This window comes from Mesoplodon densirostris, chromosome 4 (genome assembly GCF_025265405.1).
Source record: "Mesoplodon densirostris isolate mMesDen1 chromosome 4, mMesDen1 primary haplotype, whole genome shotgun sequence".
In the NCBI taxonomy this organism is placed as follows: Eukaryota; Metazoa; Chordata; class Mammalia; order Artiodactyla; family Ziphiidae; genus Mesoplodon; species Mesoplodon densirostris.
Window position 1 is genome coordinate 3,908,295 of NC_082664.1, and position 27,358 is coordinate 3,935,652.

A 27,358-nucleotide genomic window follows, 5' to 3' on the forward strand; every position below is an offset into this window, starting at 1 on the left:
ACGTTTCACTTTCGAGGTAGGACAGACAGCACAGAGGTTTGGGAGAGACGGTCCTGGCCCCACCTGCCATGCGACCTGGTGAGAAGCCACTTAACTGTCTGAGTCTCCACGTCCTCCTGTGAAACGGGAGCACCTAGTTCGTGGGTTTTGTTTTTAGAGAAGTATATGAGTTAAACTTGTAAAGTGCTTAGCGTGGCACCTGGCACATGGTGAGAGCTGCCCCAATGCCACACATCATTAGGATGGAGAGAATCCAGAGGCACATCTGGGGAAAGCACACGTGGCTGTAAGTTCACAAGCATAATCCACACCTCACATCCACTTAGCAGGAAGGGTTACAATACACAGTTAGTTTTGAAACCAAATACATCTAAATAATAATTACTTGCTAAGGAAAACAAGCACTTTTTAAAAGCCACTTTTTTATATAAAATGACCAAGAATAGCTAATAATCGTCTCTTAATTGCATAGGCTAGGTAGAACCCAACCCAGGAAACTGGACACTCGAAACCTGGTTTCTGCACAGCCTGCAGGGGAGCCCTGGCGCCGCTGTCTGGAGATCAGGGAGACACGGCTCCTCGAGACGCGCGTCTGAGGGGCAGCGCCTTCCCCTCCACAAGTGGACGGGCCTCTCGCCACTGGTTTCTGGGAGCGGCCCCCAGGCCAATCCAGCCGTCCTCTGGGATGACTAGCACTAGCTGCCCGTGCTGGGCCGGCCCCGCCGGAATCAACAAGGAGAGGCTGCTTTTGTTGGTAAAGTGGGTAACTGAGCAGGGGTGACAGGTCAGCAGGAGTCCAAGCCATTCTAGGTCCCTGCGCTGGAAATCCCCCAAAGCCAGACTTGCAAACACCTCTGGCATATGGGTTTTACAGTAGGAATATAATTTCTTTGCATAAACAGAAAAATATAATCAGTTTGCCAATGATTTCCCTTAAGAAAGGAGCGCATATACCTCCTCTGACTTCAGCAGCCCAGGCTCGTCTGTGCCCGGCGGGCGCAGGTCCTGCAGGGAGCGGCTCCCTGCCAGCTCTGTCACGCTCGTCTCCGAGGACGAAGAGGGCAGCCCATGGGCATAGATGTCCTCCTCGTCACTGGACGTCAACGCCTGGTCCCGAGAGGGCTGCTCACGGGCGCTGGCCACCGAGGCAGAGACCCTGCGAGGCCGTCGTCCTCCTGCACTCCCCAAGTCACATTCGGAAGCAGCCACTGCTTTCTGGCCTGTGTCATCGTCAGCAGCAGCGTGCCGCGGACTCGAGCCGAGGTGGCCTGGGGCCCCCAGGTGCCTCCGGAAACCCTGCTCTTCACTGGGCTCCTCAGCTCTGGTCCCTGGAAGCCACTGCTCAGCACTGGGCGCCCAGTTGAGGCTGGAAGGCACCGGGGGGGAGCCCGGGAGGGGGGCTTCCGGAAAAGTGCTCTGGGGCTCAGCAGGCTCCGTGCCCCCCGCCTCCCGGACCTCCGCTGAGCTGCCCTGCTCTCGGCAGGGTGACTGTGTGCTCCCTGGCCCACCGCCCACGGGGCAGGGCTCCTCTTCGAGCTCCGTGACGTCATCACTTCCTTCCGCGTCCTCCCTTGGATGCCAGGGTGAACTCAACACCCCGCCAGGCGGCTGCGTCTCGCCTGCGCCATCACATAGCGGGATTTCGGTTCTTCTGTCACCTTCTTCATTCAGTGAGTCAGGGGCGGGGAGGGGCGCCTCCAAGACACTAAACGTTTCGGGGTCGCTATATTCTGGCAGGACACTGTTGGCCTCACCACTGAGACTGCACTCCTGGTCAGGAGACCCTGTGCTGGACTGATCCACGATGCTACCCAAACTCGAGGTCGTGGACAGCAGGTCCGTGTTCGAGGACTGGGGGCTATCACCAGGACACTCCCAGCAGGGAGTCGATTCAAGGGAACTGGGGCAAGTAGTCCCGCTTCCACCTTCTGTTTAAAAGAAGAACGTTTAAGATTAGGTACGAATCTAGTTAAGACACTAACTAAAAAACAAAATTTGGGCTTAAGATAAAAGCATTTTAAAAGAAGGATATCTAATTGGTGAAGAATAAATCTCGTAAGTACAAATTATCCCAATGCAGGGATGTTTTAAATGGATGCAAATATTGTACACACTGATGGGCTCTGAGGCCTCTTTCAAGAAATGTTAACTAAGAAAAACAAAGGAACAAATGGATCACAGACCAATTTCTTTTAATTATTAAAATGCTAAGGGATCTGGTAACATTTTCCTTCAATATCGCAGTGATCTTTAGCTAGAGAGGCTCAACAGGCACCAAGGAGTAAAAAATTTTTTAAAACTCAGTGTTAAATCCCCTATCTGGGAATTCCCTGGCAGTCCAGTGGTTAGAACTCCATGCTTCCACTGCCAAGGGCCCAGGTTCAATTCCTGGTTGGGGAACTACGATCCTGCAAGCCATGCAGTGCGGCCTAAAAAAAAAAAGAGAAAAAAAAGCCCATATCTGATGACATACCCTACACTGAACATAAATTGATCCATCTAAAGATTTCCATGACCTTCCTTCCAGGTTTATAGAATCTCTGGTCTAATAAATGATATATATGAATAAACTGAAATTTTTACTTAATTATTGAAAAGTATAACACCCAGACATGTTAAGCAGGGTGGTATGTTACATTATAGTTTAATGCTTTATGTGTGCGTATAACGTATAAATATTTCACAGTAAAACTCCTTCGAGGAGGAAAGACATTCGCTTGCTGTGCTTTCCAGATAACGGGCAGTGCTCACTCAGCAAGCAGCAGCCTTCCCAGAGTTTGGTAAAAGGCCCCACGGGCGCGAAAGGAGGTCGTGTGTGCTCTGCCGTGGATGGTACCTGTCTTCTTCTTCCTCTTCTTCTTTTTCACTTTGAGGGGCTTCACAATGAGCTCTTGGTCGAAGTCCTCTGAGCTGATCACACTGAACCTCTTCGAGGTGAGCTGGCCACTCCTGCCCAGCTCGGGAGCCGCCTGCGTCCCGGAGCCGCTGTCGGTGGAGTTGAGCGAGCTGCTCCTGCTTCTGGGCTCGCTGGCCACGGAAGAGCCTCTGAGCCTCGTCTCGGAAGGCGTGGCCCCCGGCGGCTTCTCCGCACGCTGCCCATGGACTTGCTCTGGGCATCCTGACGTTTCCAGACCGTCCCGCGCTGAGAAAGAAGAGTCAGTTTTACCATGGTTACTGGAGGGAAAGATGGAGTACTCTTATTAAGGTTTGCCAGCCCTAAATACCAGCCTGCTAAATTCAGAGAAACCAGCGAAACTAAAAGGATTGTACAACAGGTTCCAACACATGGTTTTTGTTCTCCAGGAAGTTCATGTATCAAAATCAGTAAAATAACTCACAGCAGCTGTCTTTTGTAAATAACTCAAAGTAAGGAACTATCATAAGGTAGAGCATTTCTCACTTCAACTCACAAATATATAAAGGTGAGATGCCTATTAAAAAAGGGCTTAGAAAAAAAATAATAATAAGGAAGAGAAAAGGGCTTAGAGGGAATTCCCTGGTGGTGCGGTGGTTAGGACTTGGTGCTTTCACTGCCGGGGCCCGTGGTGCAGCCAAAAAACAACTACTCCAGGGGCCTTTGAAAAACACACATGTACTTATAATAAAAATTCTCAAAGTTGAAGGAGGAAAAGGTAATTTTTCACTAGCGCAGACTCAAAACAGAGGAGTTCATTAAAGGAGTCATGTGTGAAGAGGAGAGAGCGCAGAGCAGGACTGGCCGTGGGGTGGTGGGTCCTGGCGCTCTGCCCCCACCTCCATGGACACGTCCTCCTCTCAACACGATGCCAGGAGGTTCCAGCCACAGGACCCTCAGCACAGGACTGGGGCCCATTTTGATCCATCCAGCCATCCTTTTGTTACCGAGTACCTACTGCGTGCCAGACGCGTTCTAGGCATGGAGACACGGTCCTTACCCAGACGGGCGGGCATTCCTGCCTCGACCGGGGGCCACAAGGGCAGCCTGCAGGCTCCGGAGCGCACAGTGGGGATGAGCAGGGCAGGGAAGTGACTTGCAGAAGGTCACACAAGATTACACAGGCAGATCTTGGTCTGGAGCTGCACCGTCCAGTACAGTAGCCACCAGCCATGTAGCTACTTAAATTCAGATTCATTGACATGAAACAAAACTTAAAATCCAGTTCCTCAGTTGCACTCAGCACATTTCAAGTACTCGGCAGCCACGTGTGGGCAGTGCAGTTACAGAGCATCTTCATGCCTGCAGGAAGTCTACTGGCCTCGTGGCTCCTGGTCACTTCTCCCCTGTAAGTGGCACTGCCCCTTGGTGACACTGTTAAGGCCCCCAGCTCACAGGCTCAAGAGTAGAGCTCAGTCCCTTTCTATGAAAGTTACGGCCCTGGAATGATGTTTGCCCCAACTTGCGCTCTGTGACTTAAGAGGTAATTCACTCTCTTCCTGCCATCTCTTGGCAGATTATAAATTCAGGACAGAGACAGCTAGTACTTCATTTTCGTCTTTTTGAGGCTAAATATCTGGCTAAAGTGAGGCTGTTTTTTATATTCTCCCAGCAGCCAAACCTCGTATTCTAACGTTTAAAAGACAAACGCTATAGCTGTGTCCCAGGCAGGCCGCTCCCTCCCGTGCTGGAGGGAGGGAGCCCCACTTCCTGCCCAGGATCCCCGCTGCCTCTCTTGCGGTCACTCAGACATTAGCTGACGCTGGTCAGAGGAGAAACACCGAGGATGGCCCTGTGGCCAAGAGACCCAAGGGAAGCGGTGGCGTGCCCACAGCCATGGCACAGGGCGGGCCCTCTAACCTGGCGAGGCAGGGGAGACAGCGGCTGAAGCGGAAATCTGGACGGTGACTTGGGGCTTGTCACGCACTACCCCAATCCTCAGTTTTCTAATCTGTGAAAGGAGGACACCACTGACTAACGTGCTAGGGCCTTCTTCAAACCATGTGCTGCGTTAGGGCCACAAGGTGAGTCACGAGAGCCTTGCAATCAAAAATCTATTCTTTCGTAAGGTAAGTGGTAAGTCAATGACTCTGCAGTCAAGGAGCAGCAGGAAAAGGGCCCCAGGAACACGGTGAGGAGAGACTGACTCAACTAAGGCGACTGGAAGAAGTTATCAAAAGCGCGGCGATACCGGCCGAGCCTTGAATGATGACGGGGAGGGGTGCAGAGGGCAGCACCCGAGGAGGGCAGGCCTCGTCGGACAGGGGCACAGTGAGCGAGGAAGGGCCAGGCCGCTCCAGCCCCAGGGAGGAAGGCGGCCTGGTTAGGGAAAGGCGGGGGCAGGATGCCTGTGCAACTGCCCGGTGAACTTCAGAGGCCCCACGAGGCGCTGGCATCTGTGGGCACCGCCCTCACCTCGGGCATCGGGCCCTCCCGCACGGGGCTGTTCGGAGGACTGGACGAGATCGTGAATGTTAAGTGCTGAGCAGAGTCTCTGGAAGACGGTGAGCACAACTCAGTGATGACAAGGCGGGGAGGGGCGGTGGGGCAGGGGCCACACAGCTGTTGCTGCGACCACCAGGAACAAATACGTGAAGTGCCATGGCCGTGTGCGTGCACGACAGCACAGAGCAAGGTTCTGTGCGCATTAGAATTTGGGCTTAAATATGAATTACCAAAAAAAGTCAGAAGCACAGAGAATAATCAATACTACGAGGAAGAACTATGTTAAAGGTAAAAAAACCTGTCCCAGGTGACAGACTGAAATGTTCTAAAATCTTATGCATCAATCCCACAGGCTGTCTCAGAGTGTCGGACGGAGATCAGTCAGGTGGGCGCCGAGTTCTCCTGCCTACTCACCCAACCTCCCTGACCTCCAGACCCACAGAAGCAACGCCACCAAATGTGAGACCCTGGCTGATGTAAGCCTGAAAGCAGGTAACCTTCAAGAAAAGTAATACAAACCGTCTTTTCAGAATCAAAGGAAACCCTCTGAACACCTCCTTGTTTTGAAAAAGCTACAATCATTTAACAAGCAAAAAATGGTACGTTTTATACATCACAAACTGTAATTACACACATTGTATAACAAATTTTGTAACAAATACATTTTATAACATTTTACAACACATACAAACCTATTGATGCTAGTCCTTCAGGCCTGCTTGAAATTCTTATAATGTTCCTGTCTCCCTTTAAGAAAAATATTTCATCTTCTGTGCAGGAAACAGACACGATATCACCTGATCCTTCCAAACCAGCAATTGTGGCCTGTCCAAAAAAAAAAAAAAAAAAATCACAAAACCAGGCAATAGTAACAGTTCAAATCGTACAAGCATGTGTAGGAATCCAAGTAAGTCCAACAAGTGCTCTTCGTTATCATGACTTCTGAAACTTAGGGTAATTCAATCCAAAGTTAGGTAATATCTGACGGATGTGTGACTGAGTCGTACACCCTGCCAGGAAATTTATGAGACTGAGCGAGCCGTCTCTCCCCACCTCTCAGCCACCCTCTGAACCGGTCCCTGCCTGGCTCCCCGCTCCCTAATCGCCCTCGTCTGGCTTCAGGTGCATCAACTGGCCTGTCCAAACCCCAGCCCTGTTCCTCCATAACGTCACACGCTCTGCTTGAATTCTTTTCCTGACCCTTGCTCACTGGGAGAGTTCCAACTTGATTCAGAGGCCACCTCCTTAGGAAGCGTCCCTGACAAGCTCACCCTCCTCAGCAATGCCCAGGACTCTTCAGAGCTCACAGCACTTCACACAAACCCCCACCTGGCACGTCTCTCCTGGGCTGGAATGTGTGCTCCCAGGAAGAAGAAAAAGGTCAGTTTTTCTTTCTACTAAACCAGTAGTACCAGGCATGGCTGATAACAATCATTAAGAAGTCTTGCAGGGGCCTCCCTGGTGGAGCAGTGGTTGAGAGTCCGCCTGCCGATGCAGGGGATACGGGTTCGTGCCCCGGTCTGGGAGGATCCCATATGCCGCGGGCGGCTGGGCCCGTGAGCCATGGCCGCTGAGCCTGCGCGTCCGGAGCCTGTGCTCCGCAACGGGAGAGGCCACAACAGTGAGAGGCCCACGTACCGCAGAAAAAAAAAAAAAAAAAAAAAAAAAAAAAGAAGTCTTGCAGACGAATTTCATTTTCTGTTCACACAACTAAGAAAACCCTTTGATTTCTACAGTGAAGTTCTGCTTATAAAGAAAAGGGCGTCTGTTAGAGGCCTGCTGACTTCAAGAAGGAAGAACGTGAGTAGGATGGGGGTGGGGTGTGGGGTGAGGAGGTGACGTACAGAACAGCAAAAGCTCTGCTCTTAAGAAAAAACTGAAACTACACAGTTTTTTTTTTTAATTCCTAATTCCACCTCTGTTGGCAATAACCTCTTACCATCCTGATTTAAACAGAAATTGTTTTCTACCATGATTTAATAATGCTGGGAAAAAAAATAACACTGGAAAGTTGTCCAAATACATCATTAAGTAAAGTGGGGAAAAAAATGGCAAAACAATGTGGCTCCATTTGGGTAGGAGAAATAAGGGTAAAAGAACAGGGTGGAAAGAAAGCTAGAGAAAGAGCCCCCTGCCCAACTCAGCGTTGCCCTGCGGAGGCCTTGGGGAATGAGTCCCTATCTTACTGTTTCCGTCATGTTTGAGTTTTCATTTAATACGCTCACAGTTATTTGGTAGGCAGAAAATACGTGATCCAAAGAAATTATAAAGAACAAGTTTAGTTTTGTGCTTAAATAAAAAACACACACACTTTCTTAGCAGGGGACAGGACTATGAATATTTAAACCAAATATTTTTTCAAATCTATAAAAACAACCAAACCTTCACTTGGACTCCTTGACTGGCCCAATGGAAAAAGCAAAGCATCAGAATCAACACCGCTCCTTCTATCATCTGAGAAATGAAGCAGAATAGTCCATAAACATTCTCTTGCCTCTAGACACCAAAGATGTGGTACAATCACTTTACTTACCTGGTTGATGGTGTCTAGAAGGTAAATACTATATTCATTCCAACTCAACACCCAGCCTTCTTGAAAGAAACATGAAACAAGCCCCAGGTGTTTCTCGGGTGAGCTGCAACTTCCCCTGTCAGAGGATTCCAGGCGCGGGTAAAGCTCGAAAGGCTTGACTCCTCCAGCAAAGACATCTTTTAAGATAAACGTGGCCTGAACGGTCCCATGGATGTCAGCCTTCCACAGCCGGAGCCCAGGCCGTGATGCGTACAAGGTTAGATCACTTTGCTTACAAAGTCCTGGTATAAAACAAGCACCAAATTTCCCAGTGCTGAAATTACAAGAAAAAAAAGGAGGAAAGAAAGAAAGAGAATGGACTGATTTAAAGTGCTAGCTGTCAACCCCCGATATTAACTCTAACAAGAATTTCTGGACTAAGCCAAAACAAGATCGATTCTTTTTCGAACCCTTTTCTACAGTGTATTTTTTAGTTAACTGAACTGCCTGGCCAACCCTGAGGCCACAGAGGACCTGGTCTCTGTCTTGCACTCCCTACAGCATCCTCAGAAGTGTGCACCCCGCTGAGCACACGTTCCAGTTACTGCACACAGTGCTTTTTTCTTTTTTTTAAAAAAATCCTGCTGTTATAGTTTTTAATGTATGAAATCTGAAACAATTTAGATTTATCACTGACACAGTGATAAATACATACCTAGATCAGTTTCTGAGGTTAAGTTGTGGCTAAATTCACTTTTAAGTTCAAGGTTCTAAGTGACTGGGGGAGTCCTCTGTGCCTTGAACAGCCTCCTGCCCCGATGAGATGAGCCCCTACGATAACAACCTGTGCTAATTCTATCATATTTATCACACTGTACTTTAATTATCACTTTATCAGTCTCCCATCAGATTGGGGATTCCTTCAGGGAGAGACTACCTTGTTCACTTTGTCTTGAAATAGGTACCAAATTATTTGACAAATGGGTAATGAACAACACTTCAAATGGCATGCATTTATCCATAATTGCTGAGTATTAACCTACAAATATTCTATAATCCGATTTTAAATCCTCAAATTTATACCAAGGCTTTCATTTAGCTTATGGTAATTTTTAAAATGTGTAGCTTTGAGGCGTTTTGTTATAAAAAGCTGGTACTCATATACATAAATGAGTAAGAACTTAACATTTATCACATATTTACTTCATTTTTTAGCTTGGCCTTCTAGTAAATCTTCATTGATTTTGGCTGCTATATAAGGAGATCCTCCCGTGTCTGGGTGATTTAAAAGCATAATTCGTCAATGAGCACCTCTTATGTTTCCCTTATTGGCAGTAGGGCTTACACCTAGTATTAATGATGCTTCCCGTTTTGTCATTTTGGGTTCAAACCCACCTCTGTAATAGCCACCACTGAAGGCAGATTTCGGTAAACTTTGAACAACTTGTTTTACTTGAGGTTCCATATGCTTCATGGCTTGCAAAGCGTAACCCCATGCAAAGCCTGCGGCAGCAATGGTCAGTCCAACCGCTACCACTGTACTGGCCGTGGTTCCCGCTCGGCTCCCCGGCTCCACCTGGAGCGTGGCTCATCCCAACCCACCAACTCTATGCCTCTACCCTGCACACAGTGCTTTATCTCCACTCCCCTTTAATCCTCAACACAGCCCTGTGAGGGAAGTATCACGACTCCCATTTCAGAGAAGAGGAAATGGAGGCAGAAGTGACAGACCCAGGCCTGACCATCCTCTCCCTGCTCTGAAATTCTGTTCCTTCTAACATCTGACTGCTGTGCTCATCCCAACATCCCAGTGAATGAGCTTTATGTCCAGAATTGGGGCAGCACTTTCAGAATTTCTCTTAACCCGTCAGAGGGACCAGTCTCCAGTCTGATCCAGTCTGATCCTCCGGCTTGGGTTATTTTTTTTCTTCTATTTTTAAAATCATGAAATATCTAACACAAACAAAAGAATATATGTGCTTTGAAGCCTAATAATGAAATATACACCCAGGAACCCATCCCTCAACTTTGGAAATAAATTGGTAGTCACATCGCTGATGCTCTCTGGCTCCAAGAGTCCCTGCCCACTCCGTTCCCCATGTGTGAGCCCTACATTTTTTTTTTTTTTTTTTGCAGTACGCGGGCCTCTCACTGCTGTGGCGTCTCCCGTTGCGGAGCACAGGCTCCGGACGCGCAGGCTCAGCGGCCATGGCTCACGGGCCCAGCCGCTCCGCGGCATGTGGGATCTTCCCGGATCGGGGCACGAACCCGTGTCCCCTGCCTCGGCAGGCGGACTCTCAACCACTGTGCCACCAGGGAAGCCCTGCGAGCCTGAATTTTGTGTTCATTATTCCCTCGCATTTATCCATAGTTTAACCACATACCTACGTACTCCTAAACACTACATAATTTAGTACTGTTTGCCTTCCATTTGTATAAAAATAATAGTACGATGCTATTTGCATCCTTTTGCAACTGCTTTTAACTTAACATAATATTTCTAAGATTTATCCTTGTTGATTAAAAAAAAAGCTGTAGCTTATTCATTTCCACTGCTATAAAGCGTTCCACAATTTATTCCCCCTCTTGTTGAAGGGTATTTGAATTATTTCCACTTCTTAGCTTTGAATAGTGCTCATTATGAGCATTTCTGCAAATAACCTCCGAGGACACAGGCTAAGAGTTTGTCAAGGATACTTCAGAAGTGGAACTGCTGGATTGTTGGGTAACTGCTGGGCTGTTGAGTAAAAGCAGATTCAAGTTTGGAAGACAACTTCAAACTTCTTCCAATGTGTTTACACCAGCCTGTACTCTCATCAGCAATCTATGAGTTCTCACTGCTCCACATCTTTGCCAAATCTCAGACGTCCACCAGAATTCAAATATTAAGAGTTTCAGTTTGGGGGCTTCCCTGGCGGCGCAATGGTTAAGAATCCGCCTGCCAATGCAGGGGACATGGGTTCGAGCCCTGGCCCAGGAAGATCCCACACGCGGTGGAGCAACTAAGCCCATGTGCCACAACTACTGAGCCTGCACTCTAGAGCCCATGAGACACAACTACTGAGCCCGTGTGCCACAACTACTGATCCTGTGTGCCACAACTACTGAGCCTGTGCTCTAGAGCCGGTGCTCTGCAACAAGAGAAGCCACAACAATGAGAAACCCACGCACCGCAACAAAGAGTAGCCCCCGCTCACTTCAACTAGAGAAAGCCCACACAGCAACGAAGACCCAATGCAGCCAAAAATAAATAAATAAATAAATAAACTTGATTGATTTAAAGAAGAGTTTCAGTTTAACCCTAAGTCCTGCTGATTCTCTCTCCAAAGTATTTCTCTGATTTTGAACAGTAGAAAGAGGACTGGCTTTAGGTCGACACCTGGGCTCAATTTCCAGCCCTGACATTTAATAGCTACGTGGTATGGATCTCAGTTTCCTAGTCTGTAAACCAGGGATAATAATTCCCATCTCAAAGGTTGATGTGAGGATTGAATGACAATCTATGAAGACACAAGAAAGCAATGCTTGTGACACTGTAAGTCCCCACAAACGCTCAACTGCCTCTAATTCCCCCGTTACCATTGTGTCTCCTGTGGGTGCTGAGCCCTCTCCTCACCCTCACTGCACACACAGCACGCCCGACCCCCAGGGAGGCATCCACAGGGCCCATCTCACAAAGGCACGCAGATAAAGTTATCTGGGTGTTTCCCTGCACTTCAGCGTCTCACTACACCCCTTTGGCACCTCAGTAACTAAATCCTTCCAGACAGGGTCCAAGGAGGACACTGAATATCAAATTCAGCTTTGGATTGAAAATTGTTAGACTAAACAAGAATGGAGATCGTTAGACTAACTGAACACTGTAGAGCGTTCATGGACAGCTCCGTAATCAGCATCCTGTTCTGATTCTTTTCTTTAGTGATCTGTTCTGCAAAGCTTCTCTAAATAGAGACACCCAAAGGAGCTCTGGCACAGTAGCCTATAACCTCTTCCTCCTGCCTTTCCTGTCAAATCAATTTCTATTTGGTGATCCAATTTTCAAATCTATTTTCCTTCTACTAATAAGTCCTCTTAAATATCTCTTGTCGGACTTCCCTGGTGGCGCAGTGGTAAAGAATCCACCTGCCAATGCAGGGGACACAGGTTCGAGCTCCGGTCTGGAAAGATCCCACATGCCGCGGAGCAACTAAGCCCGTGCGCCACAGCTACTGAGCCTGCGCCCTAGAGCCCGCACTCTGCAACAAGAGAAGCCACTGCAATGAGAAGCCCGTGCACCGCAACGAAGAGTAGCCCCCGCTTGCCGCAACTAGAGAATGCACGCGTGCAGAAGCCAACACAGCCATAAATAAATAAATATTTATTTATTTATTTATTAAAAAAAAAATCTCCTGTCACACTTCACCTTAGGTGACTAAAGCGTTCATTTTAACAAACATTTAGTGAGCTCCTGAACCATGCAAGAGACTATGCGCTGCAGGCAACGTGAAGGATGCAGAAAAGGAAGGTCTCAGCCCTGTCTTAGAATGCCCTGCAGCAGATGTACATCTGCGAGGTGCCATCTCTGAGGCTCAGAGGGCTGCTCGAGGACTACAGACAAAGGGGACACGTTTTGACCTGGGCATCAAAGGCTACACCTCGGTCACTGAGTGGACAATGACCAGATTGAGAAAGGGGAGCAGGCACTCCAGGGAAGGACAGGCTGAGCAGGGGCCTGGCATGGGGCTGCCTCTGAGGAGCTGCTGAAATGTGTCGGGAGCTGGTTCAGAGAAGGCAGTTAAGTTGGGGATAACTAGCTACAGTCGGGTGCAAACTGTCCTCCACCCCAGACTCGGCCACCACCTGCCTGCAGGGTGATTCTGCAGCACTTGCTGTTGTCATTCTGAATCAGACACAAAAACTCCAACTTTTTTTTTTTTTTTTTGCGGTACACGGGCCTCTCACTGCTGTGGCCTCTCCCGTTGCAGAGCACGGGCTCCGGATGCGCAGGCTCAGCGGCCATGGCTCACGGGCCCAGCCGCTCCGCAACATGTGGGATCCTCCCAGACCAGGGCACGAACCCGCGTCCCCTGCATCGGCAGGCGGACTCTCAACCACTGCGTTACCAGGGAAGCCCAAAAAACTCCAACTTTTAAGCTCTAAGCACTGCAGGATTCTAAAATCATAAATCCATTAACTTAGTTTCTTAATTTTGGTGGAGATGATTTCTAGAAAAACCACTGATGACTTTAAAAGACACCTTAATTCCCTTTATGAGCCACATTAATATGAAAGAAGTGCTGCCAGTGATCAAATTCTAACCAGCAAATGGTGTTTTCTAACTTATGTATAATAATGCTGAGCACAGACAGACAGCCTGAAATGGCAGAACGAGCCACAGGCGGGACAATCGTCTCCACAGCCAAATACCCAAAGGCCACCAGACGGGCACGATGTGGCTCTGGCGGGGGCGCAGGCTCCACACCCCACACCCGGCCCCGACTGCAACAAGCAGGCGCTGTCGACCCAGGACGGTCCTCCCGACTGGACCGCAGGACACAGCGACAGGCACGGGGAGGGCGCCAACATACACACAGAGGAGAACCGAGACGGAATACACATTGGGGGATGGCTGGGGACTTTGAGATTTTCTGGGAGAAACATACACGCTGTTCTGTCCAGCCTGAGGAGGTTCGCAGACTGGGTCAGGAGAGGACGACCTTGTCTCCCGGCACTCCCTGCGCCTGTCCCTGAGCCCGGCTTCCCCACTCGCCCACAGCAGCCACCCAACATGCCGCCACACGCTCCATCCAACCTCTCGCCAGCCCGCGCGGTCCCTTCCAGGCACCCCCTAGTTCTGCGCTCCCATCTACACAGAAAGAGTCCTGCCTACACTCACTGCCCACTCGCCCTCCCTCAGCCCCTCCAATGCCACGGCCTGTGCCCCACGAGGGCGGGCACGCGCGACCGCCACGTTGCCAGAGCCAAAGGTCCGGCTCAGTCCACCTCTCGGGGCTGATCAGCGGCTCCGACACGGCTCTCCCTGACATGTAAGCAATGGAGTGCCCCGGAATGCGAGGCCTCCCCGTTCCCTAGTGACACTCACTCCCCAGGTGAGCTCCTCCGTCCCAGAGCTTTGAACACCGTCTACCGGCTAACGGCCCCCGCCTGCAGAGCTGCGGCCCCACCTGCTTCCCGAGATCGCCGCAGCTCCTCTGCCAGCCTTCTCGACACCAGTAGCCGGCAGCCCGGCCTGGCCAAGTGCTCAGGCCACCGTCTCCGAGGGATCCTCTCTCTCACACCCCGGAGCCAACACACCTGTTGGCTCTGCCTTCAAAGTGCCCCCACCACCCCGGCCTGGTGTGAGGCCCTGCTCTCACCTGAATCGCCCGGGAGCCCCCGCCGGCCTCCCTGCGCAGCTGCCCTCGCCCCCCTCACGCAGCAGCAGGACTGACTCCCCCGGGTCACGGCCGCTCGTGACTCTTGATGGCACTGGCATAAAGCAGCCCCTGAGCAGGGCCCACAGGATGGGCCGCCCCCAGCGCCCCTGCCCCCCAGCACCTGGCCTGTGCTCCTCGACCCTTCGTACAGGCAGTGCTTCTGCCGCCCCTCCCATCCTCCCTCAGGCTCCACCCACTTACCTGCCCTAAACACACACCCGCTAAGGCAGGCATCCTCGCTAGCTCCATACCCATTTATCCCCAGACTAAGAAGGGCGCCTGGCACACAGCAGATACTAAGTAAGGATTTTCCAATGTTGAATGAATAAACACTCTCCCTGGGTGACCTCATCCAAGGCCAGAGGTCTCCATGTCACCTGCATCTGATGACCTCATTTTCATTTCTGGCCGAAACCCCTTCCCTGAGTTTCCAACCTGTATATGTTACACTGGACTGTGATTCCTGCTTAGTTACCTAACAGGCATCTCAGATGCAACAGCCCCAAGACAGAATTCCTGAAGCCTAGACCTGAACCCTGGTCTTCCCATCTCAGTTAAATGGCTTCACCATCTGTCTAGTTGCTTTAGCCAAGGGCACGGAAACCCTTTCTTATTGTTCCTTTCTCCCCGTCGGCCCCTACGTCCGATTCACCCCATTACCCTCCATCCCCCTCCCCTCTCCCCTCCAGGCCGGGTACCCAGGCGAGGCCTTCGTGCCACTCCTGGGCTCCTGCAGCAGCCTCCTCACTGTGCCCTGCCTGCCCGTCTCCAGCTAAGTCTCCAGGCAGATCCAGGGTAGCCCAGACAGTCCTTCTCCTGCCTGAAGCCCCCCCACATTGGCTTTCCGTCTCGCCTAGAATAACGCGGTTGGCAGCATCCCTCGCCCTGCGCTGGCTCAGGCCCTCCTTTCCAGCACCCGGCCCGCTGCTCCGGAGCCACCCCAGACCCCTTCTGGCTCCTCGAACGTTCCAGGCCCTGGCCCGATCCAGGGCCTTGGCATCTGCTGTCCCCTGAGACCAGAACGCTCTTCCCACGCTTTAGGCTTCAGCCCACAGACCTCTTCCCCAGAGGCCTTTCCTGACCATTCTGTCTAAGAGAGGCCCTGCCCCCAGCCGACACCTCACCCTGACGTTGCCTCTATAGCACTGACCGCAGCCTAGACCTTTATCTTACTTGAGGGCAGAGGCCCGTCCCCTGGCTCACCGCTGTCCCACCGTGTGCCACCCAGAGGGACACGGCTGCATGGAGCACCACTTCCAGGAGGCAGACACGGCCGACGTCCTTTTCTAACCACAACCTAACCCGGCACACGACAGACACAAGCCTTCAGGACACAGAAGTTAAAAACGTTTCCGTTCATTCTGTCACCCCTCACTTCTCTAATACAGCTCCCTAGGAGAAACGGGACCCATTTATCTGTTTCTGCATCCTGAAACGGTGCCTGGCCCAAGAGTAGGCTTCTAATGGAAGCTGCCGAAAGACTTGGCTACACAAACGCACCAGGAGAGGTTCACGCAAAGTTGCTCAGGTTTCACACAGGAGGTTAGAAGGCCAGGTTTGAAGAGAAAGACTGTTGGGTATACGATCTACGTGGAGGCAATTGGTTTTTAAATCTCTCTTTTTACACTCCACCTTCCTTCCAAAAAGACACAAGGCAGTAAGACACCGACAGACAAGCCAGGACGAGACGTCAAGCAGAAGAGTGGGGCCCTGGCAGAGGGAAAGTCACGACCAAGTGCTGCACAGCCACTAAGCCCAAGCTACAAATTCTGCTGGGTGTCCCAGGGGCCGATAGGGAGATTACTGTTATAAAAACAGCAAATTGTTGGTGGAATTAAGGGGGTATTCAGCCTGGAAAGTAGACACCGAAGGGGAAGCGCAAGTGTCTATTAATAGCCATGGACCGCCATGCAGAAAAAGAATAAACTTGCATTGTGCTGCTGCAAAGCCCGGGACACAGCACAACGGACACCAAGAGGACCGGAGGCTGGCACCCCCAGCACCCCCAGCCGGCCCTCACTGACGCCCGCCCGCCTCCTAGCCGCCTGTTCCCCACTCTCCACCACCACGCCACCCAGCCCCCGCGTGCCCCCGGCCCACGTGCCGTCCTGCCCCTCCGCCTCTCCCCCGGGCGGGCTGGCACTGGACTGACCCTGCTCGCCGCTGTTCGTCCAGGGAGCAGGTCAAGGGAGGGGCCCTCTCCCAGCCAGGAGCCCTGACCCCTTCCAGACCCATCCCCTCCCTCAGGACGCCTCCCGGCCCCAGGCCGGGCTACAGCCCGTGTGAACTCTTCCCGCGCCCCCCACGCGGCTCCACAGCAAGTGACACAACCAGTAGCACCTCCCCTGCCGAGGTCACTCCGTTTTCACGATGGCGCGGCGCGCGGAAGGAGTGAGGGGCAAGCTCCCACCCGACCCTGAGCCTGACCCCTGACCTCCTACCCGGGCTGCAGAGGAGGGGGCCCGCAGGGAGCGGACTGGAGCAGCCACATGTGGCGGGCAGGCTGGGGACGTGCCTGGAACCCCGTCACCACGAGCCTCGACACCAGTGATGCCCACCTTTTCCTTGGCTGTGTTCCGATTTGCTTGACAGCCTTCTCCTCAGTGTGGAAGAGCAGACTTCTCTGTGAGGTCGAGACGAGCAGCACCTTCTGGCTGTAGTCCAGCTGCGCGACGGAAGCCGGCTCCTGCAGCGCCAGGAGGGAGTGACACACGCCCTGTGGAGGGACGCTGGGTGAGGCCCACAGCGGAGGCACGCAGCACAGCAGGCTACAGCGACCCCGCGTCCCTCCTGGGCCTGCATTTTGGTCTATGTCTACCTTAAAACGAATGCTTTAATTCTCACCAGAGTCAATGTCAACCCACGGCAACGAAACTATCTGCAAAAGTCCTCGCTAATGAGAAAATAGCCAGGGTTACCATCTATGTCAGGCTACATCAAGTTGGCCAAGAAACACTTAAAAATTCTGTATAATTTTTTTAAATGTTCTCAGTACACGATTCAAAGAAGAATCCATAAAGATTAAGCAGAAATATGTTGTGCCATGTGTATTATTAATTCCAACAGAACACAATGGGACTTTCTATAATATTATTGTGACAACGGTCCAAGTCCATATCGCACTCCTCCTCCACAAAGAGTTCAAAGCAATGGTGGGGACATGATACCCTCGTCTACTGAAAGGGTCAGAGGAAACAGGTTAGAAAGAAATTAAAATGGTATTAAGTATACTGAAGAACAAAGTAAAGTTCTAGAAGGCATTTTACTGCTAACACAAACTATACTTCTTGGTGTCAGATATCTGCTCCTATAAGCCACCCTTCTCCTGAACCCGTTTCTTTAACTGTTTAGAAATACTGATGCAATGTCATAGACCTTTGCAGGGAAAGAGGGAGCAGCAATCAGATCCATTGGTAAGATTTACACACAGTAAAATTCACCCTTTTTAGATATACAATTCTATGCATTTTGACCAATGCATTCAGTTATGTAACCACCAGCACAATCAAGCCAGGGAAATCCCCACTACCCCGCAAACATCAAGGACATCAAGCCAGATTTCCCTCCCACCTTTGCAGTTATGCAGACTGTAGCTTTTCAATTTTTGACTTAGCTTGTAATGGAATTAAATTTATTGTACTGTATTGTGCAAAAACACACGTCTTTTTTGCAAATCTCATGAAATACCTGTGTCTCCAAAAAAAAAAAATGATCAGAACCTCAATAAAGCTGGGGAAAAAATGATCAGTATGCTAAGGACAGTGGTTTCTGCATGTGATTTTTCTCCCCATTTCCTGACATCACGCATGAGCAGTGTCCCCTCGGTGCAACTCAGGCTGGGGGAGTGACAGGAGGAAAGTACAAATATGGGGACCCTTAAAACCTTAACAAAATGTTTTCCTGGAGAGTAGCAGTTCCCAAAGTGTGGTCCACGGTCCCTGAGGGTCCCTAGGACCTCTCGAGGTCAAAACCATTTTCATTATAATACTAGGTTTTATCTGCCTTTTCCACCAAGCTGTGGTTTGTACTGATGGTTGGTAGAGCTACTGAAAGCTCAAATGGGCCCAAGATGAGCAGGGCACCAAAATCCGGTGGCTGCCACGGTGCCCTTAGCCACTGTGCACTTGCAGCAAAAACATGAATTTCACTTCAGAAGGTCTTTGATGCAGGAACATGATAATTCCATCTTATCTTGACCCTTGTGTACGCCTATCTCTGTATTCTGTGTGACAAAACAGGGCGTGCACGCAGCCCTCCTGCTGATGCTGAGGTACTTGATTCTCTCAAGGAGGAAGCACTTGTGCGATTGTATGAGCTGTGAGCTCAACCGGCTGCTTTTTTTCACAAAATACATTTTTACTTGAAATACTATAATTATTCAAACTTGGGTATTTGGCAGGCATTTTCTCAGAAAGAACAAAGTAAGCCTGTCAATTCAGGGAAAATAAGTGATAGTGTTTGTTGCTGATAATAAAATGCAAGTTTACAAGTGAAGATTAGAATTTGAAAACTTGTATCCACCCTTGTGAACCTGACAGATTCCCAACAGCTAAAGACTTTTCTCATCAGAATGATGGCGATAGTAACAAAGGTGTTTTCTTTGATATTATATAATTAAATGTTTCAACATCTGGAAGATGTTCATCACTCAGTAGATCAATATTTTCCAAGTGATCAATGCAAGATGTTACAAAATCACACGTGGGTCAAGGAGCCATTCTAAGTGCAAGACAGACCAATGGATTTCACTGTAACCGAGTGAGAAAAACTCATCTATGTGCTTTCAGATTCCACATTGTAACCAACCTTTAAAGAAACTACCATTAGTCAATTTGGGGGTGTGATTAAAGAATACCCACAATCCTCTGCAAGGGCTATTAACATACTCCTCCTGTTTCCCACTGCATGTCTGTGTGAGGCCAGATTTTCTTTACATACTCTAACCAAAACAGTGTATTGTGACAGACTAAATGCAGAATCCAGCTGTCTTCTATTAAGGCAGACATTAAAGAGATTTGCTAAAATGTAAACCCATGCTACTCTTGCAAACAGCAGTAGAAGTTTCGTTTTGCTTTGTTTTGTTTTTTTCAGCCGCGCTGTACGGCTTGTGGGATCTTAGTTCCCCGACCAGGGACTGAACCCAGGCCCTCAGTAGTAAGAGTGCGGAGTCCTAACCACTGGACCACCAGGGAATTCTCAGCAGTAGTTTTGAAAATAGTTATTTTCACAAAAGTATGTTATTTATGTTAACATATAATGAGTTCATCATTTCAAAATAAAATTAATGAAAATTTTTTAATTTCTCAGTTTTAATTTCTAACATAGTACACTCAGTAGATATAAAACCCATACAAACAAAACCTCTTTAGAATCCTCTTTTTAAGAGTGTAAAGTGTAAAGGGGTCTTGGGACCAAAATGTCTGAGAACTACTGCTAGAGAATATTCGTAGAAGACAGGTCAGTCTTGGATCAGAGGGACTAGAAGTCATCCAGCCAGTAATTGCTGAATTCCTAGATGCACTAGGCATGAAGGCTACAAATAAGAAAACGAAAGGACTGCGCCGCCAAGGGGTTCATTCTAACTGAGCAGAGGTACGACAGAACAAAGCACAGGCAGGCATAAAGCCACATGCGCAGTAGGAGCACACCTAGGTTTGAAGTTGAGCTCGGCCAGGCATCAGCTCACGACTGGATCCCTTGGAGCCTGGGTTTCTTATCTACCGACTGAAGATCAGCACACACAGCTTAGGGCTCTGTCGTGAGGCTTAAATAAAATGACAAATACGAGGTGGGGGCTAGGTTCCCTGCTGCCCCCAACCCTCCTCCTTTTCCACCACTCTCTCCCACACAACCAGAGCTTGGCTGGGGCGAGCTCACCACCCACGGGAAGCACTGACCTCTGTCCACAGTGTGGACAAAGAATGCTGCCCGCCATACAGATGAACAAAGGATGATGCAGCTACCAGCCACTGCAGCCTCCCCCAACAGTGCAGCTGGAGGGGTTCAAGACGGAAAAGAACAGGATACTGACTGGCCCTAGACAGTTAAGGTGTGTATCAAAGGAATGATTTCAATGAGCCCAGACTCTGGTACCTTCCCATACACAGAAAAGCGCTAAAGTCATTAACTTGAGATGTTTTTCTTTAATTAGCAGAAATCTTGATGTTCAACTACCTGGTTTGTTTTTGCAAAACTCCTATATATCCCGGCTCTTCCCTTATCTCTTTGGAGCAGTCCCTCAGAGTCATGTGAGAGACTGTCTATCGGGCTTAAGTCCTCAGTAAGTCCAAGGGATAAAAATCCTCGACTTTTAGGTTGTGCCTTCTTTTTTTTTTTTCAGTCGACAATAGTCATGACTGTGAAATGCTTCACATCCTCCTACAAACTCTCCAAGGAAACAGGTTTGATAGTGGCTACTTTTCTAATTGGTAGCAATAGAAAACAGGAGAATGAAAAAAGTTTATGTTCCAGAAGAAACAAAGGCCAATTCTTTAGATACAGAAGTAGGAGCTTATAAAGCATTAGAAAAGCCCTTGAAAGAAAATGTTACAAACAACAGTTGAGATTAGAAAGGGACAACGGGGAGTTCCTGGTGCCCTAGAGGTTAGGATTCCACACTTTCACTGCTGTGGCCTGGGTTCAATCCTTGGTTGGGGAACTGAGATCCCACAGGCCAACCGGCATGGCAGACAAAAAAAAAAAAAAAAAAAAAAAATAGGGACAATAATCAAGAATTCAAGTTGACCAACTACTATAATTTCTCCAAATATAAGACAACCAGTATTTCTGCAAATAATTTTACCTGATCTAGATCCAGAGAAGAATAGACAATTTTCCCTTTGTCATCTCCAGAGAACAATTTCATTCCATTGGGGCTCCAAGCCAGAGCTGTTATGCTATTCTTGTGAATACCAGTGACGTCAAATCTCCGAAGCTATGAATAAACGATGAAAATACACACAAGAAAAAGACAAGGATAAACGCTGTGAGATGTGAACAAGGTGGTACGCAACCCCTCCTGTTTATGGAAAAGCTGGTGTTCCCAAGTTGTTTCCATGCAAAAACCTGCACAAGGGTCCACCTGTCTATTTACCTTTAAAACTGACAGAGAAGAACCAGAGAATATTAAGCAAAATTACCCATATATGCTTTTTGCCAAGTGTCCTACCAGGAACAAAAATGTCATCTGATTATAAAGAGCACAGAGTGAGGCTTTTCTGAGCAAGTATTTTCTTGGCAGATGACGACTCCTCATTTTAAAAGACATGAGGAATTTGCCAAGAAGTTAAGAAATGCTAAAATGATTAGTACTTACCTGTCTATTTCTCCCTGGCAACGAGGATACGAGTTGAAAGACTGCAACCCTCCCAGAGGCTGTGCCTGCAGCCACCAGGTCATCGAAGCAGCTCAGCAGTTTCACCACCGTGATGGATTCCGTTTTCCCCTGAAAGAGGAAACGTTCAAAAACAAATGGGCCATAATTCAAAGAGTCATGTACCACAATGTTCATTGCAGCTCTATTTACAATAGCCAGGACATGGAAGCAACCTAAATGTCCATCAACAGATGAATGGATAAAGAAGATGTGGCACGGGCTTCCCTGGTGGCGCAGTGGTTAAGAATCCGCCTGCCAGTGCAGGGGACACGCGTTCAAGCTCTGGTCCGGGAAGATCCCACATGCCGCAGAGCAACTAAGCCCACGTGCCACAACTACTGAGCCTGTGCTCTAGAGCCTGCGAGCCACAACTACTGAGCTCATATGCCACAACTACTGAAGCCCATGTGCCTAGAGCCCGTGTTCCACAACAAGAGAAGCCACTACAATGAGAAGCCCACGCACTGCAATGAAAAGCAACCCCCGCTCGCCACAACTAGAGAAAGCCAGAGCACAGCAAAGACCCAATGCAGCCAAAAATAAATAAATAAATATTTTAGAAAAAGAAGATGTAAACAAGATGTGGCACGTATATACCATGGAATATTACTCAGCCATAAAAATAAACGAAATTGAGTTATCTGTAGTGAGGTAGGTGAACCTAGAGTCTGTCATGCAGAGTGAAGTAAGTTAGAAAGAGAAAAACATACCGTATGCTAACACATATGTATGGAATCTAAAAAAAAAAAAAGGTTCTGAAGAACCTAGGGGCAGGACAGGAATAAAGATGCAGACGTAGAGAATGGACTTGAGGACACAGGGAAGGGGAAGGGTAAGCTGGGATGAAGTGAGAGAGTGGCATGGACATATATACACTACCAAATGTAAAATAGATAGCTAGTGGGAAGCAGCCGCATAGCACAGGGAGATCAGCTCGGTGCCTTGTGCTCCCCTGGAGGGGTGGGATAGGGAGGGTGGGAGGGAGATGCAAGAGGGAGGGGATATGGGGATATATGTGTACGCATAGCTGATTCACTTTGTTATACAGCAGAAACTAACACAACATTGTAAAGCAATTCTACTCCAATAAAGATGTTAAAAAAAACAAACAAAAAAACAAAACAAATGGGCCTGTCACCAGGCCAGCTTTCAGACTATGAAACGTTACCTACCAATGGAATGGAAAACCTCACTGGACTGCAGCCTATATATATTCCTGATTGAAAATGTATACAGTTCAGAAAGATAATTAATCTCTTTTTCTTTCCAGGTTTTTTATCTTGGAAATGACAATTTTTTTTTTTTCTGGCTGTGCCACACAGCATGTGGGATCTTAGTTCCCCGACCAGGATTTGAACCTGTATCCCCTGCACTGGAAGTGCAGAGTCTTAACCACTGGGACCACCAAGGAAGTCCCTGAAATGACAAAATTTTAAAACTGCATTTCTGAGAAAGGAAATACTGATCAATCAAGTATGAATACACTGAGCTCTTATCAAGAGAGTCCTAAGGAACTTGGATAAGAGAGGTAGCTCCCCTCAAAACTGGAGTCTGCAGTCAGAAGAGCCACATCCCAGACGCAAGCTCTCCTTTCTTCTCTCTCAACCTGGACAAGTCATCCAATGACTGCAGTCCACGGTGTGTACCTGCCACACAGGCTTGCTTGAGGATCAATGAGACAATACATTTGAGAGTGCTTTATAAACTGATTCCTGGCGTGGTATGGTTCTCAGATCAATAATCACATTAAATAACACTAACTCAAGCTTAATACACTGGTTTATTACAAAGCACAAGTCAAGCACTGAATACAGATATTCGGGCTTCCAGAGCATCTGAATGATCATTTTTCATTTTGAAACCACTCATTCAGAAAAATTACACAACCATTTCGACCTCGCTAAGACACATGGCAAGATCTTCAATAAGCCATCTTGATCCCTGCTGCAGTAACTTAGATGGTAATCAATCTGTCAAATACGCAAGCATCCCCTCTTCATTCAGGATACTGAGTCAGCTGCTATGGTAATACACAGTAGGGCGCAGGCCCGCCCTCTCACAGCTGAGCTGTAGCAATGAGACGTGCACATGAAGAGCTGCCCCCCGCGAGTGGGGGTGGCAGTGACTGAGCTCACTTTCATCTGTCACTTTACAGCTTGCAGTGTATGTTCATGGGCTATAAATACACTTGGTGCCACGTCGTGATATAGGGTAAGGGACCTGGATCTTAAGCTACAGGAAGGAAAAGGGGGACCCTTGAAGATGCCTGCTTTTGCAGGTGTATCAGTCAGAGGTGTTTCTGGTAACCTCATGAGGAACAGGATTGAAGGAGGAAGGCGTGGGACCAGGCAGGAGGACCAGCTGGGAGCCTCCTGCGATAGTTCAGGTGGAGGTAGTATGCGCCCGGTCAAGGGAAGTGGCACACTGAACAGGTGCAAGGGCAGTAAACCCTGACGAGGAAAGAAGAGTATGAAGACCCGGTCAGGAGGGCAGCAGTGATGAACAGAGCACATCGACTCTCTCTGTAAGGGACGCTCTCTCAGTCGCGCGTGTCCTGTGCTGGGCACCCTGTTCAGCGCTTCACAGGCATTATCTCCTGGGGTCCTCAAACTACCAAGAGGGCAGGTGCCGGGGGTATCCTCATTTTACAAAGGTGAAGTGACTTGTCTCAGGTCACAAAGCTAGAGACAATCAATAGTCAGGACTCACGCCCATGCGTGACCCTGCAGAGGCCCTGCTCCGCCTCGCTGTCCTATGCCTTCTGAGCAGATCCACGGGTGGAGATGGAGGGTGTGGTCGGCTGTGGAAAAGAAGGAGAGTGAAAGGAGTGCGGGAATGTGAGTGATGGTTCCATCTCTGCTCTGAGGGAAGAAGTGACATAACATGCTTTAGATGTGTATCGTCTGACAGGGCAACAGAATGTTAAAGAGAGAATATTTTTCCTGGGAATTTGTAATTATAAAAACTGCTACTACATCAGGAATCAAAATCACTTATTGGAGATCTTGCCACATCATAGCACAAAATCAAAACGGTTGTGTAATTTTTCTGAATGAATGGTTTCAAAATAAAAATCATTGTTCAGCTGGGCTGGAAGCCTGAATATCTATATGCAATGCTTGTACATGTGCTTTTAATAAACCAATGTACTAAACTTGACTTAACGTTATTTAATATGATTATTAAATAGATTTGGTTCTTGACTTAAGAACCAAAACATCCGAAGAATCAGATTATCAATATCTAACTATACTTCAGACAGAAACAAAACATGAAGTTCCAACTTCTCACAGTATAACACTCTAGCTATTCTGAAAAACATTCCTCTCCAAACACCTAGAAATGTTGAATAAGATGCATAAAACATTCTTTTAAATGCATAGCTGATCTCTAGAAAGTAAAGAAAATCTACAAGAGCCAAAAAAACAAAAAGAATACTGTCAAACTAGAACAGAAGCCAGCCCTGAAGCTACAGGCGACACAGGGCAATCTGGCCAACACCTAGACCCTTGACTTTCCGAGGTGAGTGTGGTTAATGAGGACAAAGCTTCAGGCCAGGTGAGGTGGGGAGCTGGAACTGATATCCCCTGCTAAAGCCAGAATCCCTGAAGACCTAACTCTCAGTGAAAGTGTAAACTAGGGAAAAATCAATTTGCTAGGAAATGAAGCTGACAAGGATCTTTGTCTGATCTCAGGCGTTGACTGGAGTGAATAAAAAAGAATGGTTCCTAAGACTCTGTAATCACAAAGCTGCCGGATCCAGCACCAGAGTTTGAATTTATTCTCCCTTCCCACTGAAAAGAACCTTCATGGCAGGCACTTCACCTGACATGCTTCCGTGTTTGTAGCACTCCAAGGTGGCTGGCAGAGTGACCATCAACCCCATCTGTGGAACACAGTCTCAACCCAGGCCCCTCAGCACTCTCACATATTAGGATCAGCCACATACCTCACAATTAGACATGACCACAGGGAAACAGGTCCCCTCAAGAAGAATCAACTAAAGAAAGCAAAAACAGAATTGGACAACTCCTCATCCCGACTCAAGCATTTCACTTAGAGTGAGGAGACCCAGAACCTAAAAGAAATACGCTTAAGGGGAGGGAAAGATTGGGAACTGGGGATTAACAGATACACACGACTATATATAAAATAAACAACCAAGACCTACTGTATAGCACAGGGAACTCTATTCAATATTGTAATAACCCATGATGGAAAAGAATCTGAAAAAGAATATATAACTGAATCACTTTGCTATACACCTGAAACACTATAAATCAACTATGCTTCAGTAATAAAAAAGAAATATGCTTAAAAATGTTAAAGAAATGTAAAAAGAAATTGAAACATAAGACCAAACTATTATCAGAAATAATAGAAATGAAAAAGAATCAAAAGAATGTAAAATCTCAGGGGTAGACTAAATAGCAGCCTAGTCACAGATGAAAGAAAATTACTGAACTAGATGACAGATCTGTGCGGCAAAGGAAAGATAAAAAATATGACAGATAAGTTAAGAGTCATAGAGAATAGAATATGAAGGTCCAACCTACATGTAATTGGGATTCCAGAAGGAAAGAAAACAGAGGATAAGAGAAGGAAACATCTTCAGAGATAAGGGTTAAAAATTATCCAAAACTGATGAAAGACCTATATCCTCAGGAGCACAAGCCTTGATCAAGACTCATGAAAAGAAATACACACATACACATCTTGTAGTGAAACAGTAAAACCTCAAAGGCAATGAGAAGATATTAATATGTCAGAGAAAGAAGGGAAATAACTAAATATGAACAATTATTAACAAAAGACATCTCAACAATGGATGTTGAGATGTATCATCCTCAAAGTGCTAAGAGGAAAAAACTGTTAGCCTTGAATAGTATACCTCTAAACAATTCAAAGACAGAGAGACATTCAGACAAACAAAAAATCAAGAGTACTTACCACCAAAAGACTTCAACACAAGAACTACTAAAGGATGTACTCCAGGGCTTCCCTGGTGGCGCAGTGGTTAAGAATCCGCCTGCCAATGCAGGGGACACGGGTTCAAGCCCTGGTCAGGGAAGATCCCACATGCCGTGGAGCAGCTAATCCCATGCGCCACAACTACTGAGCCTGCGCTCTAGAGCCCATGAGCCACAACTACTGAAGCCCGCGGACCTAGAGCCCGCACTCCGTGACAAAAGAAGCCACCGCGATGAGAAGCCTGCACACCACAATGAAGAGTAGCCCCCGCTTGCCGCAACTAGAGAAAGCCCACGCGCAGCAACAAAGACCCAACGCAGCCAAAAATTAAAAAAAAAAAAAAGGATGTACTCCAGCAAGAAGGAAAATGGCTGCAAAGGGAAGAACTGATATGTAACAAGGGATGGTGAGTAAAGACGTTGGCAAAACTGTGAGGGAATCTAAACAGTGACCATAAAATATAATAATAATAATGTCTAACTTGAGTAAATATAGAATGAAAACACTAGATAGTTATGTGTATAATAAGAAAGGCCAGACAGAAACATCATAAGAAAGCTACAGACCAATATTCCTCCATGAATACAGACACAAAAAATGTGAACAAAATATTACTAAAAGGAATACAGCAAGATTAAAAAAAAAAAAAGGATAATATGGAATTCCCTGGTGGTCCAGTGGTTAGGACTTGGTGCTTTCACTGCCAGGGCCTGGGTTCAATCCCT

The 27,358-nt window shown here is 48.0% G+C and overlaps 1 protein-coding gene and 1 pseudogene across 6 annotated transcripts in view; both read right to left on the reverse strand.

The window, feature by feature from the left end:
• Positions 1 to 27,358, reverse strand: part of TECPR2 (tectonin beta-propeller repeat containing 2) — a 98,291-nt gene that overhangs the window by 52,933 nt on the left and 18,000 nt on the right. For 5 of the 6 annotated variants that reach the window (XM_060095599.1, XM_060095600.1, XM_060095602.1 and 2 more), the window contains 8 exons: positions 21,603 to 21,731; positions 21,090 to 21,221; positions 16,846 to 17,003; positions 7,893 to 8,205; positions 7,742 to 7,813; positions 6,052 to 6,184; positions 2,837 to 3,142; positions 955 to 1,928 (listed from right to left, as the gene is read on the reverse strand). In XM_060095599.1, coding sequence (XP_059951582.1) covers positions 955 to 1,928; positions 2,837 to 3,142; positions 6,052 to 6,184; positions 7,742 to 7,813; positions 7,893 to 8,205; positions 16,846 to 17,003; positions 21,090 to 21,221; positions 21,603 to 21,731 — 2,217 coding nt within the window. The remainder of the gene's footprint in view (positions 1 to 954; positions 1,929 to 2,836; positions 3,143 to 6,051; positions 6,185 to 7,741; positions 7,814 to 7,892; positions 8,206 to 16,845; positions 17,004 to 21,089; positions 21,222 to 21,602; positions 21,732 to 27,358) is intronic. The other variant, XM_060095603.1, reaches the window with a different exon arrangement.
• Positions 9,076 to 13,469, reverse strand: LOC132489109 (mitochondrial import inner membrane translocase subunit TIM14-like; annotated as a pseudogene).